General features: G+C 39.4%; 1 protein-coding gene across 2 annotated transcripts in view; it reads right to left on the bottom strand.

The window, feature by feature from the left end:
* The window catches only part of ARHGAP28 (Rho GTPase activating protein 28), a 73910-nt gene that overhangs the window by 32365 nt on the left and 25854 nt on the right, over nt 1–15691 (bottom strand). For both annotated transcript variants that reach the window (XM_027650957.1, XM_027650958.1), the window contains exon 2: nt 3–205. In XM_027650957.1, the coding sequence (XP_027506758.1) occupies nt 3–205 (203 nt within the window). The remainder of the gene's footprint in view (nt 1–2; nt 206–15691) is intronic.

The raw sequence follows: 15691 nt of genomic DNA, 5'->3' as shown, positions 1-15691 counted from the left end.
ACCATCAGCAGGTTTGAACTCTAAGACTGTTGCTTCTTCAGATCCATCTTCTCTGCTCTCCTTGATGCTCTCCACTTCACACCAGAAGTCCTCCATGGAAGTGCTGTCCATGGAGGCCTGCGAATTGGAGCGACTGAATGTAGGAGGAGGTGCTGACTCATTTGAAAGCATCCTGTTAATTCTTCGACAACGAGAGAGGGACTTTCTGAAGAGACAGTAATACAAATAAAATTACCTTTCTATCATGCTAACTTGTGCCATGAAGATGGAGCAGGCAACTAGGGCTTCACCTGTGACTGTACCAGGGAGGAAGGAACAAGATTTCAGAGACTAAGTAAACTGTTCTAGTAATTGTAATGACCTCTGTTGCTCATAACAATTATGGCTAGACATTTATTTTGCATCTAATAATTTATCTATTTAATGTTTAGTGTTTCTCACTCTAGAGAGGAACACAGGAGATGAAATTTCTATTTGTAATACTGACATCCATCTAATGACACGTTGGAAAACTATTTTAACTTTTTTGTACCTCTTTCTATCCCTTCTTGTTTTGCTGGCTGGCTGAAATTTTTCAGTGAAAACTCTGGGGAAAAATAATGAGACTTAGGAACCCTGAAATATTTTATAAACTTATACTGGCTCCAGAAAACAATTCAAAACTTGAAATACTTTAATTCAGAGAAATCATTACCTTTTATTTGAAAAGGTTAAAAAAAAAATAAAAAAAATTTATTTAAAAAGATTTCTTTTTTTTCTTAAATTAAGTTAAAATAGAAAAAAATTTAACAAAATTTGTCTTTGAATTGAAATAGTATATTCTAGGGTCAGGCAGAAGGCTTTGATCACAGGTTCAAAAAATTATGATTCACTAAAAATCAAGTTTAAACCTAAGATTCAATACAGTGATTGAATTAAAACAAAGTTTGTTCCTTACTCTTTTGTTCTGGTCTTTTCCCACTGTAAGTACTTGCAGCTGAAGACAGTTATATAAGTTAATTCAAAATCTAATACAACATCCACCATGAAAGTCTCATCTGACTTTGCTCTTTCACATTATTACGGCTGCAATACTGTAAACAGCTTTTGTAAGTATAATTGTAGTAGATACAGTAATCAGTAATAATAACCACAACAATATTTGTACAAAAGAGTTAGGAAGAGTTAGGAAGTAACGCAATTACGGCAGAGAGCTAGACTACAGGAATTAATGGAAAGTTCTGTCATAAGGTCTTCTGGCCTTCACTTATCTGAATTAATTCAAATGTAGTTTCCCTTTGTCTTCCTTTTCTGTATGGCATGATTCTCACAACACGCCTTTGTTTAAAAACACAGGCAACACTTTTACTCCACTAAAAAAAAAAAAAAAAAAAAAAAGATTTCCTTTTCAGTATTTCCCTCCGTGTCAAAGTTTTGGTAATGGATGTATAAAGAATATGTTATCTAATAAAGCTGACCAAACATACTTTTTCCTCTTTGTGCTGCCTGCCTCTGCTTCACCCTTCCTTGCCAGTGAAGGGCTAGCTGCCTTCTTGAGGCTCCTGCAGCATCCTTGCTCTATCTGAGTGGTTCCTTCTGGGCTAGGTCTGAGTCCCAGGTTAGGGAGCTGTGGTAGAAACAATGGAGCACACCAAATCCAGCTTTGGATGTGATCAGGCTTTATAAAAGTTAAAGCTCAGGCCTTTGCCTTTTTCTGAACACATGCAGCTGTTATATGGATGATTCAGCTGCCAAAACTGCCCATGTGCTCTTGGAGAGCTGCTGAGAAGCAAAGCTTTGTGATGGGTGACAACACTGCAGGAGAAAATGTGCTATGGGGCTGTGGAGACATGTACTCCAGGCAGAGAAGTGCTATCTTCACTTTTCTCCTTTTTCTCCCTTATAAACAGAAAATGATTGTTTACTTTAAAACACAGTGGTGAAACCGTTACTGTTTTAATTAGAACAAGCCACAGTCACCAAATCTAAGAGGAATTTGTGACACAACAGTGGTTAAAGCTATTTGAGTGTTTTCCATGTAGCTTTCCCTCTGGGGAGATGTGTTTCAGTCGGCTTTTGTTTGCAAAGCCTCAGATGACTAGGGTACCTGATAAATTATAATCACTGGGATTATGTATTCTGGATGTGTCAGCCTCTGGTTTCTTATGGGTTTCCCTTTTTTTTATGGATTCAACTGTCTCTCTTCCCTGCGTCAGCAAGTAAGAAAAAAAAGCATGTCTCACTTATCATGACCTAACTATCACGAGTTAATACTGTACCAAGCGTCCCCAAGCAGAGGTTTTAACCAGCAGAAGCACAACCCCTGAGAAGCAGCCAGAAAACCCCATCTCTTCAGCTGGGAGCTGGCAGGGGGATGGGGGAAACAGCTACCACTGACCAACTGCTTGCTGCTGTGAAAAGCTGAGCTCTTTTGTTTAAAAGGTGATAGTGAACACAAATAAGGAAAAAGGCAAAACTTCCTGGCACTCTAATGGCGTTTGGGGCCCCTGTTCTCTGGACATTGTGAGAGCAGAGGAGACAGCCCAGCCCGGTGCCTATCCTCCTGCCGCAGCCTGCCCCTCACCAGCCTCCGCTTCAGCTCAGGGCTCTGCCTGAAACCCCCACACTGCTGCCCACTGAGAAATTCATGTCCCTACTTAATATAAACCTTTGTGAAAAATAAGTTCCTACATGTGCTATATAGCACAGCCCATAGATCCCAAACCAGCAATTGCAGTAAGGAACACTCTCACCAGTCTGGAATCAAACATGTGCTAGGAGGAGAAAAGGGCAGCTCTGATAGCATCATTGGGTTCCATAATTTAATCATGGTCAGAGAATTTAAACATTTCCTGCCCTTCCAGTGTGAATCTTGACCATGACCCTGCTCCTTGGGCCTCAACTCCATCACCACTTCAGCTGGCTCAAACTAAGGCTTTTTATTTCACCATATTAGGAAGAAAGAGGCTTGGTGGGTTGCTGCTTTTCTCCCCACAGCGAGTATGCTTATTTTGTAATACTACCATACCAAAAAGCTAAATGCAAAACAGACCATGTAGCACGGCAACAACTGCTGTGGCAACCAGCTTTACCAAATACATCTAAGGTTCCCGGGTAATTAATGTGCATTTACAACAATATTAAAGTACAGAGCTTATTTGGAAAATCAGCTGAACAAAGTCTCCTGAGAACTTCATCTATGAGGCTTGTTATCTCAACCTGGATTAAATCAAGCTGTGTAAAATTTCTGTAATGAGAAAGGTTAGGCAGAGGTGCTTAATCCTTACTGGTAAACATCTGAAGCTTGCTTCCAGGTGGTCTGGTACAAACTTTCTTCAATTATTGTCAGTCTGTCTATGACCTCCAGCTGCTGTTTTGACCCATATACCTGGGACTCTTGTCCTGGAGGAAGTGGTCTTGCCTTTATGTGATAATGGCAGTTGTCTCCCATTTCCTCCAGCCAAAGATGGTCAAAACAGTTTCAGGAAAAAAAAGTCCTACTGAGGAAGCAAAGCATATTGTTCACTGCTTTTAATTAATTCTTGAAGGACACTAAATGTGCACTGACTCAGCAATCAGCCTGCCTGTCTCAGAAATAGTTCAAGAAGCCCAGGCTGTTAACTGGGAACTCTCGCAGCAGAAAACCTCTGTTCCTGACAGAGGTTTTTCACCTTCAACCCATTCTGTCTCATTTGCTCTTTTTTTCTCAGTGTCTGTACAGAAGTTCAGAACAATAAAAAGTTTTCACTAAGCTGATTCTGTTGCTCCTATAGAAAAGCTGAAAACCAGTCTTGTTAAGTAAGTAGCAATCAAAAAGCTCATGCTCAGTTTCTTTTGTTCACACACACGGGTAGTGGTGAGCTAATCTGAAACACTGACTAAATTAAACACAGCAGGGATCTCAGATCCTGGCTTACTAGATGGAAAGAGCTGGGAGAGAAGTATGACTCTAAAAGCACTGAGGAACAATTATAGCAACTCCACTGAATGAGCTGCAATTGTTTTCAGGGTGGAATAAAAAAAAAAAAAGGAGAAAGGGTTAAAGAGTGGCAGTAAGGAGAAATATGATGATATAATTTAGAAAGCTTTCTGCGGAAAGATTTTTGCAAGGAAGCAGGGTATTTCCATGGGCACAAGGAGACTGATTCAACTGTGTGTGACTGGTTTTGGTCTGGTGTACGTTTAGAATTCTGATGAAATGCAACAGCAAAGCAGGCCTACTGACCCTAAATTTTATCTTCCATATGTAGTGCAGAAGTGTGCTGTTCAGGATCTGATACCATACATTGATTTCAGGATAGCCAAGCCAGATCCAATAAGCTATTCTTATCCTATCTCCAAAGTAAAAGTCTGTCTAACCACATGTCTAAGCACATGAAGAGCTGGCTCAGTGACACCTAATGATTACTCACAGGCTCAGTAATGATAAAGCCAGGCTTGTGCTTTGAGTTCAATTAAGTAACGGATAGTAAAGAATCCATAAAACAAATAGGAGCAATAAAGTCATCTTGTAGTTAAAACCAGCACTTAATCCTTGTTTACAGAGAGAGACAGGACATCTTACTTTTGTGGGCTGTTATACTTCATTTAATTTGGTGGGTCCTGAACCTGCTTCACCACAATTAATCACATTCATAGGAATGAGGAAGATGAAGGAAGCAAATTCTCCTGATCATTACAGGATGAAAATCCACCTTTTCACATTGCAATCTTTCTGTCAGTATAAACACTTGCTCAGCTCCTCTCAAATGTAAAAAAGAGGATGGTAGGTTGCATTGACAAGGAAACAACATTTATTCTTCTTTATTAAGAATTGTTCTGAATTGTTAGGAAGCAGTCATGTACCATTATTTATCTTCCTTTTAAATAAAATGTATACAAATTCCAGGCAAAGGAAGAGACAGCAATGGGAAATAGTATTTTTGTGCACAGTTCAGTGCACAGTTCACCCTTGCCCCAAATCTCTCACCTTCTGGTTCCTTCCTGGAGACCCTATACTGTTTGCTGCCTGCTTATTTCCTTCTCTCCATGCTTGGTGGCTTCTGATCACAGAGAGGGGTACATATCAGACAACATTTAACCCCCTAATCCATCTACACTTCTGTTTCTGATTATCTCGCAAATGTTAGGCAAGTTGTATACAGTAGATCCTAAAGCTTCCCAGTCCTTTCTCTAACATCTAGCAGAGCAAATATTTAAACTATCAAGCTCACTGATTTCACAGAGCTGTCACTCAGCCCCCCTTGTAACGGAGAATTTGAGTGAGAGGCAGAATATGATTTTATTTCATTATTAATTTTCTCACCCTGTGGCCCAGCAGAATTCTGAAAACACATGAATCTCATTGCTCTTTGTTACAAAGCTCTGTTTGAAAATAAGCTATCATCTTATTGTATCGGTTAGCATTGAAACCACAGGAATTCTGTATTTTGCCTGTCTTTGTATTCTACAAAATATTCTTCAAAATATCATTCTGTCAACTTTAATTTTACTTCAGATTCTGCATCTGGGAAAGGTCAACCCTGCATGTACGTATAGTCTGGGGAACGAGATGTTGGAGAGCAGTGCCACAGAAAAGGGATCTGGGGGTCCTGGTCGATGGCAAGTTGAATATGAGTCAGTAGTGCCCTGGCAGCCAGGAGGGCCAACCGTGTCCTGGGGGTTATCAGGCAAAGCATCACATGCCAGTTGAGGGAGGGGATTGTCCTGCTCTGCTCTGCACTGGTGCAGCCTCACCTCAAGCCCTGTGTGCAATTTTGGGTGCTGCAGTTTCAGAAAGATAAGAAGCTCTTTGAAAGCATCCAAAGTAGGACTACAAAGATGGTGAAGGACCTGGAGGGGAATCCTCCAGAATACAAGAAGGGACTGAGATCGCTTGGTGTTTTCAGCCTGGAGGAGACTAAAGGGAGACCTCATAGCAGTCTACAGCTTCCTCACCAGGGGCAGGCACTGACCTCTTCTCTGGTGACCAGTAGCAGGACCTGAGGGAATGGCATAAAGCTGTGCCAGAGGAGGTTCAGGTTGGATATTAGGAAAAGGTTTTTCACCCAGAGGGAGGCTGGGCACTGGAACAGGCTCCCCAGGGAAATGGTCACAGCACCAAACCTGCCAGAGTTCAAGAAGTGTTTGGACAAGACTCTCAGGCACATGGTGATTCTTGGGGCTGCCCTGTGCAGAACCAGGTGTTGGACTTCAGTGATCCTCGTGGGTCCCTTCCAACTCAGCATGTTCTATGATTCTATGATTCCATGATTTTTGGGACCCAAAGGAATTGTCTAATGAGTCTTAAGATTTAAAAAGATTTAAAAGAGAAAAGACTTGTAGGATTTACAGGAATTAAAATTTAATTTATTTAATTATACTTTGTCTGCAATTCATCGAGGTACTAACAGAAGTTACGAGATTCAACTGTAGAGTCTGCATGGCAGTGTTACCTGTCAACATTTAAAAATGTGTTTCACCTTGGGTTCTTCAGCTGTCTCGTATGCAACTTTTTTGTAAATGTTAGGGAAGTCCTCTGCTGTAACAAAGGCCACATTGTGACCCGCTCTGTGGCTGATCGTGGAGATTGCAGAAGAATCTCTCTCTGTTTGTGCATTTTGATGTGAGGGCTCTCACAATCAGACCCTTTGAGCTAAGGGAGTGCAGGGAATATCTAGGTATTGCCTGCTGGCAACAGTGACCTTTGGGGACATAACCCAGACCTCTCCTCCACACTGGCAATCACATCACTTCAGTGCTAGCCTGATGCAACAGAGACAGTGCACTACATGGCTGCAGTGTGTCCATCAAAGTCTGAAAGGGACTCTATTCCATCTTCTTTCTCCTAACAAGGCTGTTCCTAAAGGGCAGAAGGGATTCACAAACGATTAACACTAACAAGAGTATGTTCTGTTAACCATTTTTTTTTCAAGTGAATTGAAAAGAATTCTTTTCATATATATTAAGAGGAAGCAGTATAAGCCAGTTTTCAATGTTGAAGATTTAAGAACATGAGCAGATCATGGCAGAATATGTTAGATGTAATTTTCAGTGTGTATGGGTAAGATAAGAAACATCTGGACAAGGCCTACAGCAGGCAAAAGCTGGTTGTAAGGAGCCAGTTTAAACATCTTACACATTTCTAATACATTTTTATTGTTAGACGTGACAAATTCTTTTGTTGTGTTGATGCTTAAGTCCAATTGTTTTTATATGAAAAAAAAATCCATGCATCCACATTGGCCCTGTATTTGGGCAGGCCGAATTTTCCAGCAGGAAACACAGGCACATGGGCCACGTACTCTGGGCTTAGAAAATCCTGTTCTTCCAGAAAATGGTTGATCTATTGTGCCTCTACAGTACAAATGTACAGTACAATGATTTGTGCCTGAGCATTGAACCCAATGGATGTCACACTTTATCAGCTAGAGCTGATGAAAGCCTCCAGGAGCACCAGGCTCACTGTGCACGCACTGTACAATGTATCCACTTCTGTTCAGTAGATGCCTCCAAAAATTCCATCTGGCACTCACCCAGACAGATTCTAGTTAGCTGAGCACCCCAAAATTCAAGGCAAACCCTTCAAATTCCACCTGGACCAAATCTGAAAACAAGATGTATGGCAGCCCTGGATTTACTACTGCAACATTACCAGTCCTCGGCATGGATTACTCAGTCAAGCCACACAGTAAACATGAAGCTGACATGTCTTGTTCTGCAGTTTGGTGCAAGCAGCAACCCAGCATCTTAACCGAAGTAGGAATCAAAGATGAAGTAGAGTCACATGAATGAAAAAGAGAGGAGGAAGCGCAAATGCATTACATTGTCTAAACTCTAGTACTGCATAAAGTGTGATGCTGTTCACTGCAGGCACTTGGTTCCTCCTCAGAGAGCTATCTGTAGCAGTGAGGAAGCTCTCACAAAACGCAGTGGAAAAGCTGTGATTCTTTTTTGCTTCCTACTGCTCTGGCAGTGTCACTTGTAAGGTAAGCAACAGCCCTGTAAGCACTCTCTGGGGACAGCACAGTCTCAAGTCAACCGGAGTACATCAGGCCACTAAGCATGCACATGTGTGTGACAGCAAGGAGGCTAGAAGGAGGAGGAATGTGCAGACTAATCCAGAATCTTCTTTCACAATAAAATTGATAAATCTCTGCCAGCAACTCACATTTAGCCAGATTCATTATTTATAACACAACAGGATACAGTTAAAACTGCAGGAAATGCACAGGTTCAAGAGCTCTAATGAGGCTTAAATCATTCACCAAGCAAAGAAGCAAACCAACTAAAACCCATAGGGGATATAACCTGGATAGTGTTAAAAGAGTTTTGGCTCCAAAAGCACAAATTAGATTTTTTAAAGAAAAAGAAATATTAAAATACTCAGCAGGCACAATGAAACACTGAAACATAAGGGGTCAAACCTTCTACAGCTTTCAGTACATCTTATAACATTGCCTGGATTTATGTGGCAAACATGGAAGAATACATATATTTTTAATTTAGATCATTGTAAAGGAACTATCCTTTCAACCAGCATGATTATTATCACTAAGAAACTCACAAAATTTGTGGGACATTGTCTCTCTGAAACACCTCAAAAGCCAAATTCAGTCATTTTGGTTGAATTAAGGTAATAATATTAAGAACTGAACTATACTGTTTACTGGAAGCCATCTAATGCAACTAAATACATTTCAAGTGTAAATATTTTAAGGTCTTGATATAAACAATGAAGGGAGGCAGATAAATCTAGAGAAGGAACATGTAAGCTAAACAGGAGCTTGAAATCATGCAATATGTCTTTGAAGTTTTCTTGGTGCTTAGTTTTAAGTGAAGTCCAGTTGTTACTTTCTTCCTTCCTATAATTAATGCATGCTTTTAAGTAAATGTTGCCACTCCACCCATTACACTTTTTTCAAAGGCTTCAGGACCTAAGCAAACAAGCAATACTTATTTTTGTGAGTTATTGCGTTTTCCTTTAGATGTTTTTTAACTGTATTGAAAGCCATGTCTGACCTACAAAGTGTCAATATGTAAACTCTAATGTATTCTTTTACATTTTTGTCATGAATGGTATTGGTTACCCTGCAATTCATGAGAAAATATTTTGAACATTGTGCTTAACAGTGTTTACAGGACCGGACTGAAGTAACATAAAACAACACACTGAGATTTTAAAGCTAAGGAAATACAACCTTTAAAGCTACTTTATTGAAAAAAATGCACATGCAATGAAGATACTCTTGAATCTTTTGACAGAGTGAGGAGCAACTTTATGTTGCCATAATAAAAATCCTGGATCAGATTCTCAGATAGTAATAAACTGTTACAATCCCGCTGGCTTAATTTATCCCTTATGTTTAAATTCAGAACATCCCTCTTTGTGGTACTTCTAATGTTGAAGATATTACAAATTACAAAATTTTCATGAGCAAATGTACACCATATAAATTTTTTTCAGCAGCTCTGGGTTCCTGTCTGGCAATTCTGAACTCTCAGTTTGTATTTTTCATCCTGTATTGTACTTTGTGGTATACTGAATCAGTCAGAAGGAATGAAAAATTTGCTGGAAAGTTCTGCAGCCAAATAAAAATCAAGATGTGAGCATAATTCTATTTTTTACCACTCAAGTACATTGGTAAAGATTGTATGAGTTACTTTGGAAAGAGTCCCACATTTGCTGAATAGGCTGTTCTTTTGTTAATGAAACTGCTTAAAAAGCAGTGTAGATAAAGAATGTGAATGAATAAAGAAACGTAGATGGATCTTGGAGAATATCTCAAAGCACTATGCTCCTATTTTTACCTGAAGAAAAATGGTTACACAGACAGGAAATTGATGGAAAGTACATCAACAGGGAAACTCTTGTCAATGTCCTGAGCAGTCTGTTACTTTATTCTTGATGACTTGAAGCAACGTGGAGCCTCATCTCTAACTCTCTCTCCCTTTCCGTCCCTCTGTCTGCAGCTGTCTCTGAACCCCACTTCTTTCCCTTCCTTTTCCATTTTCCAGAAATCAGGTGCTGGATGAGAGATTCACGTAGGGATGGAGCAAGCAGGGAAGTTGAGAAGGGCTCTCTATGCAGGGAGGAGGTGATACCAATGCAGCATAGGGGGCCTAAACACACAAGGCACAGGACGGGAATTGCAGGTGGTGGATGCATTCCCACATGCTTATCCAACAGCATTTGACTATCATATATCCTTATCAAAAGAAGTCACACATCAGTCCCTCTTTCCATTCAGTTCTAAATATTTATAAAAAGCTCAGTCAAAGCAACCACGACACTTTATGTTCTAAAAAAATTTATGAATAAAAAATCCCTAACAGCCAGGTAATATTAACAGAAGTAAATCCTCTTGGCTCTGCTGAGCCAGTGGCAGTTTTGCTAATGTGGCGCACATTTTGCCTTCAAGCTTTAAAAGGAAACCATATCAGAATAGGTTTTTGACCTACACTTTTTCTTGGAACAATGAACGACTAATTTCTTGCTAATTCACTCATGTTTTTTCAGTCAAAATTTCAGGCTGTTTCAGTCACTTTAAAATTAAATTGTAGTATATTATTTGATAACCTCTCTCATTCAGGACATAAGTAAGCATGTAAGCATAACTGTGTAAGCATAAAGCTAAATTTAAATCAAAAGCTGGTAGAAGACTCCTACTGGAGATTGGTCGAGAGATTTTTCATTTATAATGTAAGTACAGAAACGTGTTGGCAAGAACCACTTGAGTTGCCAGATGAGTCTAGTAGCATTACCAGTGCTATGAAAGGTCATGGTGAGATGATGGCAGATGTCACAATAAGAAATGACAGAACAGCGGTGAAAATGAAGAGTGGAGGCTAAAATATGGTGGAGACAAACAGACAGGGAACACCAAGTAGAAGATCACGGAACAGAAATTCCCATTTTCAGAGGAAACAATGGACCACAAAATCAAATTTAGTTTATTATATTCTCAGGTCTTCAACAGAGGAATGAAGAGGTCAAGCAAAAACAACAACAATGCATTTTCTTCTACACTGGTTATATCATTCCAATCGGTGGATTATAAAAGGTTTTCTGTTATCTTAAAATGATTTCTAGGCTTATGTTACAGAGACAGATGGAACGTCTTCATGAGAATTGTGAATGCAACACCCTAGTTTTTAAGTGGTATTTTTCTAATTTGTGTTCAAATGTTTATACTATGTGCCTGTGAAAAACATGACCTTTCTATGTAAGAAGTTAAATGAATCAGTGATGCTTTCAAACCACTTGGACTCCAGTGAGAGTTGGAACTGTTGGACTAAGCTACACTTGCCCACAATACCCATTAAAAAGACAAATGTCATAATAAGAAAAATCACTTTTTAAATGGTAGAACTAGTCCATGATGCACAACAGCTTTCTGTTTTCTTTGAACTTTTTTTTCTTTCCTGTTTATATGATTTTTGAGGTTTATCTCAAATATTTCATTCATGAGCACTCTGAGGAAAGCTGCAGTGTGGCAGGTATTTCAAAGCTAGGTTTTCAAATATACTGCAGCTCCTTAAGGTTTTAGAGCTCTTACAGCTACAGAGACCACTAATATTTACAAAGCACAGTGCCTTTGTCTTCACTACCTCAGTTATGTGAGTAATTCTGGATCCTACAAGCAGGCCTGCTGAAGTCAGCCACATGACTCCCATGCACAGAGTTTGAATGTTTAACCTTCTTAATATGGATGCTGGAGGAGTTAGATATAGCTCTTGGAAATCTCTGAGGAAAATGAGTTCTTGTATGGAAGACTGCAAGACTCCAAAGACATAGAGAGACAATATTATCTTTTCTTGAAGCATCTTAACATAGGCACAAACTGCCTGTTCATGTTCTCCTGGGAAGCAGAAACCTTAGATGGCCCAGAACCACACTAGAAAGCTTCTCAGCACCTTTTGTGCTGTATTGCAAGAAGGGATTACTCTTGGTTATTTTGACATTTACTGGTTTGTTCTGGCTTGTTGTAAGCTCTTCCGAGTTGTATTCGGACAATGGAAAGAGAACTTTGGACAATTGCCTGTTTAAGCTCTGTTGAGTTCTTCCCTGCCAATCACAGTCTGGAGCCTGAACTCAAATATCAAATCATCATGCAGTGGATAATAACAGCAGAACCGAGAATTTGGTAACTACCAAAACACCCCAACCCCTCTCTGTAGCATTAACTAATTATATGGGCAAGTGCTAATTCATCATATTACAACCACAGAGATATCAAATAAGATTTACGGAGGGAGGTGAAGTGAGATCTCCAAAATCACATGTTTTGCCACAGAAGAGGGTTAAAAACATAAGAGCTAGTTCATGACTTAAAGCAATGGCACACTTCGAGTAAAAGGACTACTAAACTTCTGTACGTCCTACAGAGCTTGGCTGAAGTTTCTATCTGACCTTTTTCAGCCCTGTACATATTCTTGGCTAGATAACCACTAAAAAGTAATTAATATTGCTATGCAAACATAGTAAATCATGTTTGGAAGCTCACATGCTCATGTTGAAGGAGTACAACTAAGCTGTTGTTGTGCCCTCTGTCATTGTAGGTTCACGCTCCTCTTCCCACACCTGGCTACATAAGAGCATGATCCATGATAGGAGGTGAAGATTCATCGGACATTCATCCATCTTTTAATGATTGTATTAGATTTTTCAGTGTGCAGGCACTTTATGAATGTTGTGAAACTGTAATGCTATCCTTCCCATGAGGACATCAAATTACTTATCCATGCTTTTGATATAATGCATCTTGGCTGAACTGCTGCAACTCGCTCTCTCTCTGGAAGATTTCCAGTCAAAGGCTATATTTACATCAGTTACAATTGATTCAAAATGCTTCCACAGGATCTTGAACAGGCTAACACATCTTCAGAGTTTAATCCAAACCAGATGATATATGGCTTTCCAGTAAAACAGGGGAATAATCATGCTTGTAGCTCTAGTTCTTTGGTTTGAGTTGGTATCTCTGCTGGCATTCAGCCACTGCTTGGACCAGCATATTTTTGGACTTTCAGGTGACTACAGATTACACTTCCAAAAGGGACAAAGGAGGGCAGTCACCTAACTCCTATTTTCAGGAAAGACTAAAGGATTCACAAACCTTATGGAGTTAACAGGGAGAGTAAATGCTCCTGCTCTCAAAGTCAGTTTTGACTTAGGCTTTTAAGTCACAGAAGCATTTTTGAAAATTTATCTTCAACTTAATTGTATACCATTACACTCTTTGTCCTTGGAGTTCTTTTTCTGTGGGCATTAAGCTTGCCTGGTTTTCTGGGACTTTGACCACCTAAATTCAAGTCTTATCTTTTAAATTTGGCTTTGACTAACACAGCTGTTATTTACTCTTTTGGTTGGCAGCAGTTTCTGCAAGCCTGTCATAAAGTCAGCCTAATTGTATTGTATTCTACCGTTAATCTCCTTTTCCTTTATGATATACATGCACAATATCCTAAGGGGAATATTACTGCACATTTGTACGGACTCATGCTCACATATAAATATATGTATGAATACACAACAAAGATGGGAACAAGGGGAAGGAGCATTTTAGTAATCTCCTAAAAGATTTTGTGAAAAAGTCTAGATAACACATAAAATGGAATGTTTTATACAACATGAACCAGGGGATTGACATCAATTGGTTGCTTAATGAAAGCATAATTCAAGATAAGAAATGGAACAGATTTTATTCAAAGAAGTTGGAATCATTTGGGTGCGAGAAAGATCTATCAAACTAAGAGGCTGCTATATCATTATGATAACTGACACACCACTCATCACCTAAAGTTTTTCAAAATAATGCATTTGAAGAGACTTTCTAGTAAGAAGTAATTAAAAGAGTTGAAGAAAATACAATATTTCTTAGAGTTGCTAGGTTAATTTTCATTAGAATTTGATCATCATCTTAAAACAGTATCAACACTGGAAAATTTGTGGCGGTCTATACACATCTACACTTCTGTGCTGTGCAGAGACTTTCTGAATTAGGAATCACTTCGTAATTTTACTGCAAAGCCCTGCCTGAAAAAGCCCTGACATCTAAGTGTGAGCTGCCTTTTCGTGGCAGGTACACGACCATCTTCACTGGGAACAAACAGGAGAAAATCCAGTGATGGGAGATCCCGCAGAATTCTTCCATTCATATGAAAAAAGAGTCACAAAATCAGAAAAAGCAACTTGGACAATCATTTATGCCAGTAAGCCCTATCTCCTGTTCCGACAGAACACGGCTGGGACTTGTAATGACACTGTATTTACCAAAGAAACTATTGGTGCTAAGAGTACAACTCTCTAGTAGATTTCTTAGTAGTCCCACTTATTTGATTAACTTTTTTTAATAAATCAATCAAGAATCTAGAGAGCAAAAGCCAAATCTCCAGGGATATTAGCTGCCTAGACTTCCTTTCAGTGAGACTTAATGTTTGAAAAGGAAAGAAGAAAGTAGTTGCCCTTTCATCCTGATCGAAGTCAATTAAAATCTATTATGTACTTATAATTTGGCCCACGATCATCATTTTGTGCTGCTCTGCAGCATCTCATGTCATTTCAGACTTCCCTTTGATCCCCAGAACAGGCCTCATGCTGTCCCTACAGAGGGAATACTAGGGTAAGAAATCCTTTGGAAGTTTTCCCCAAGGCAAGGAGTATTCTTTCAGCTGATGGTCATGACCTTGGCTCATAATATTTTGCTGCATGGGGACTTTGGAACCGGAAAGGTTGAGCTGGCCATTTCAGCGTGTGCAAAATGTCACAGAACAAGAACAGCTAAAAGAAACTCCTCGAACACTCCTGATGTTTACTCTGGAGGTACAGAGCTCTAAGCATCATGCCAGCCAGCCAGCGGGAGAGAAATCCCCTGGAATCCCTCTGCAATGGATGAGAGCGCCTGTTTTGAGTGCTAGGTTGATGGTCTATTGTTTTCATTTATTTAGACTACATAAACATGCTTCCAGTTTCCTCAGAACTATGGGGTCAAGTCCTAGTTTTCAGCTCCCTTGAATTTCTCCAGTTTTCATTACTGGGTAAACAATTTTAGCTGCTCTTCCTCACCAGTCCCTTGCTGCCCTGGATTTTTACCTAGTTACCAGTTATAAGCACTTTCAAATTGAAAGTAGCCATTAGAAGGAGCCTACACTACCTGCAAATCCCTGCCTGCAAAATGTACAGGACCAAGCCAGATTTGAAAGAAATTTGAAAAATGAGGATTAGGATAATGTATTTGTGAATGTAGAAGCCCTTTAGCTAATTTAGTCCTGTAACCTTGATGAACGCATCACTTAAATTGTCAGACCTGGCTTTCCTCCCATGGAGTAAATCATAAGTTTCTCCTTTCCATACAGCTAGGTTTGTATAAAGCTCTACCTGTGCATGCTAGAGTCAGGCCATGACACTGAGCTGAAATACATGTAATTGCCACAAACACCTATATGAGAGCAGAAGGCAAAAGTTGAAAAAGACAAATTTCTGACCCCAAATCAAATGAAAGGAAAAATGGGAAAAATTGTGAATAATCCAATTTGAAGTAAAGATTTTTCTCTCTCTGGAATATTATTCCAGAGGAACACATTTTTAAATAGAATAATTGGTGAGAAAAACATTGCATTATAACAGAGTATAACTTCCCAGAAGCACACCTCATTAATAAAACCCTAAAAGGGCTGATGTTAATAGATTCTTGAGCCATATTTTCATACAGCTTTAGTCAATGCAAACCATGCA

Source organism: Corapipo altera, unplaced genomic scaffold (assembly GCF_003945725.1).
Source record: "Corapipo altera isolate COAL_440 unplaced genomic scaffold, ASM394572v1 24, whole genome shotgun sequence".
NCBI lineage: Eukaryota > Metazoa > Chordata > Aves > Passeriformes > Pipridae > Corapipo > Corapipo altera.
This window is presented reverse-complemented; position numbering and strand designations above follow the sequence as displayed.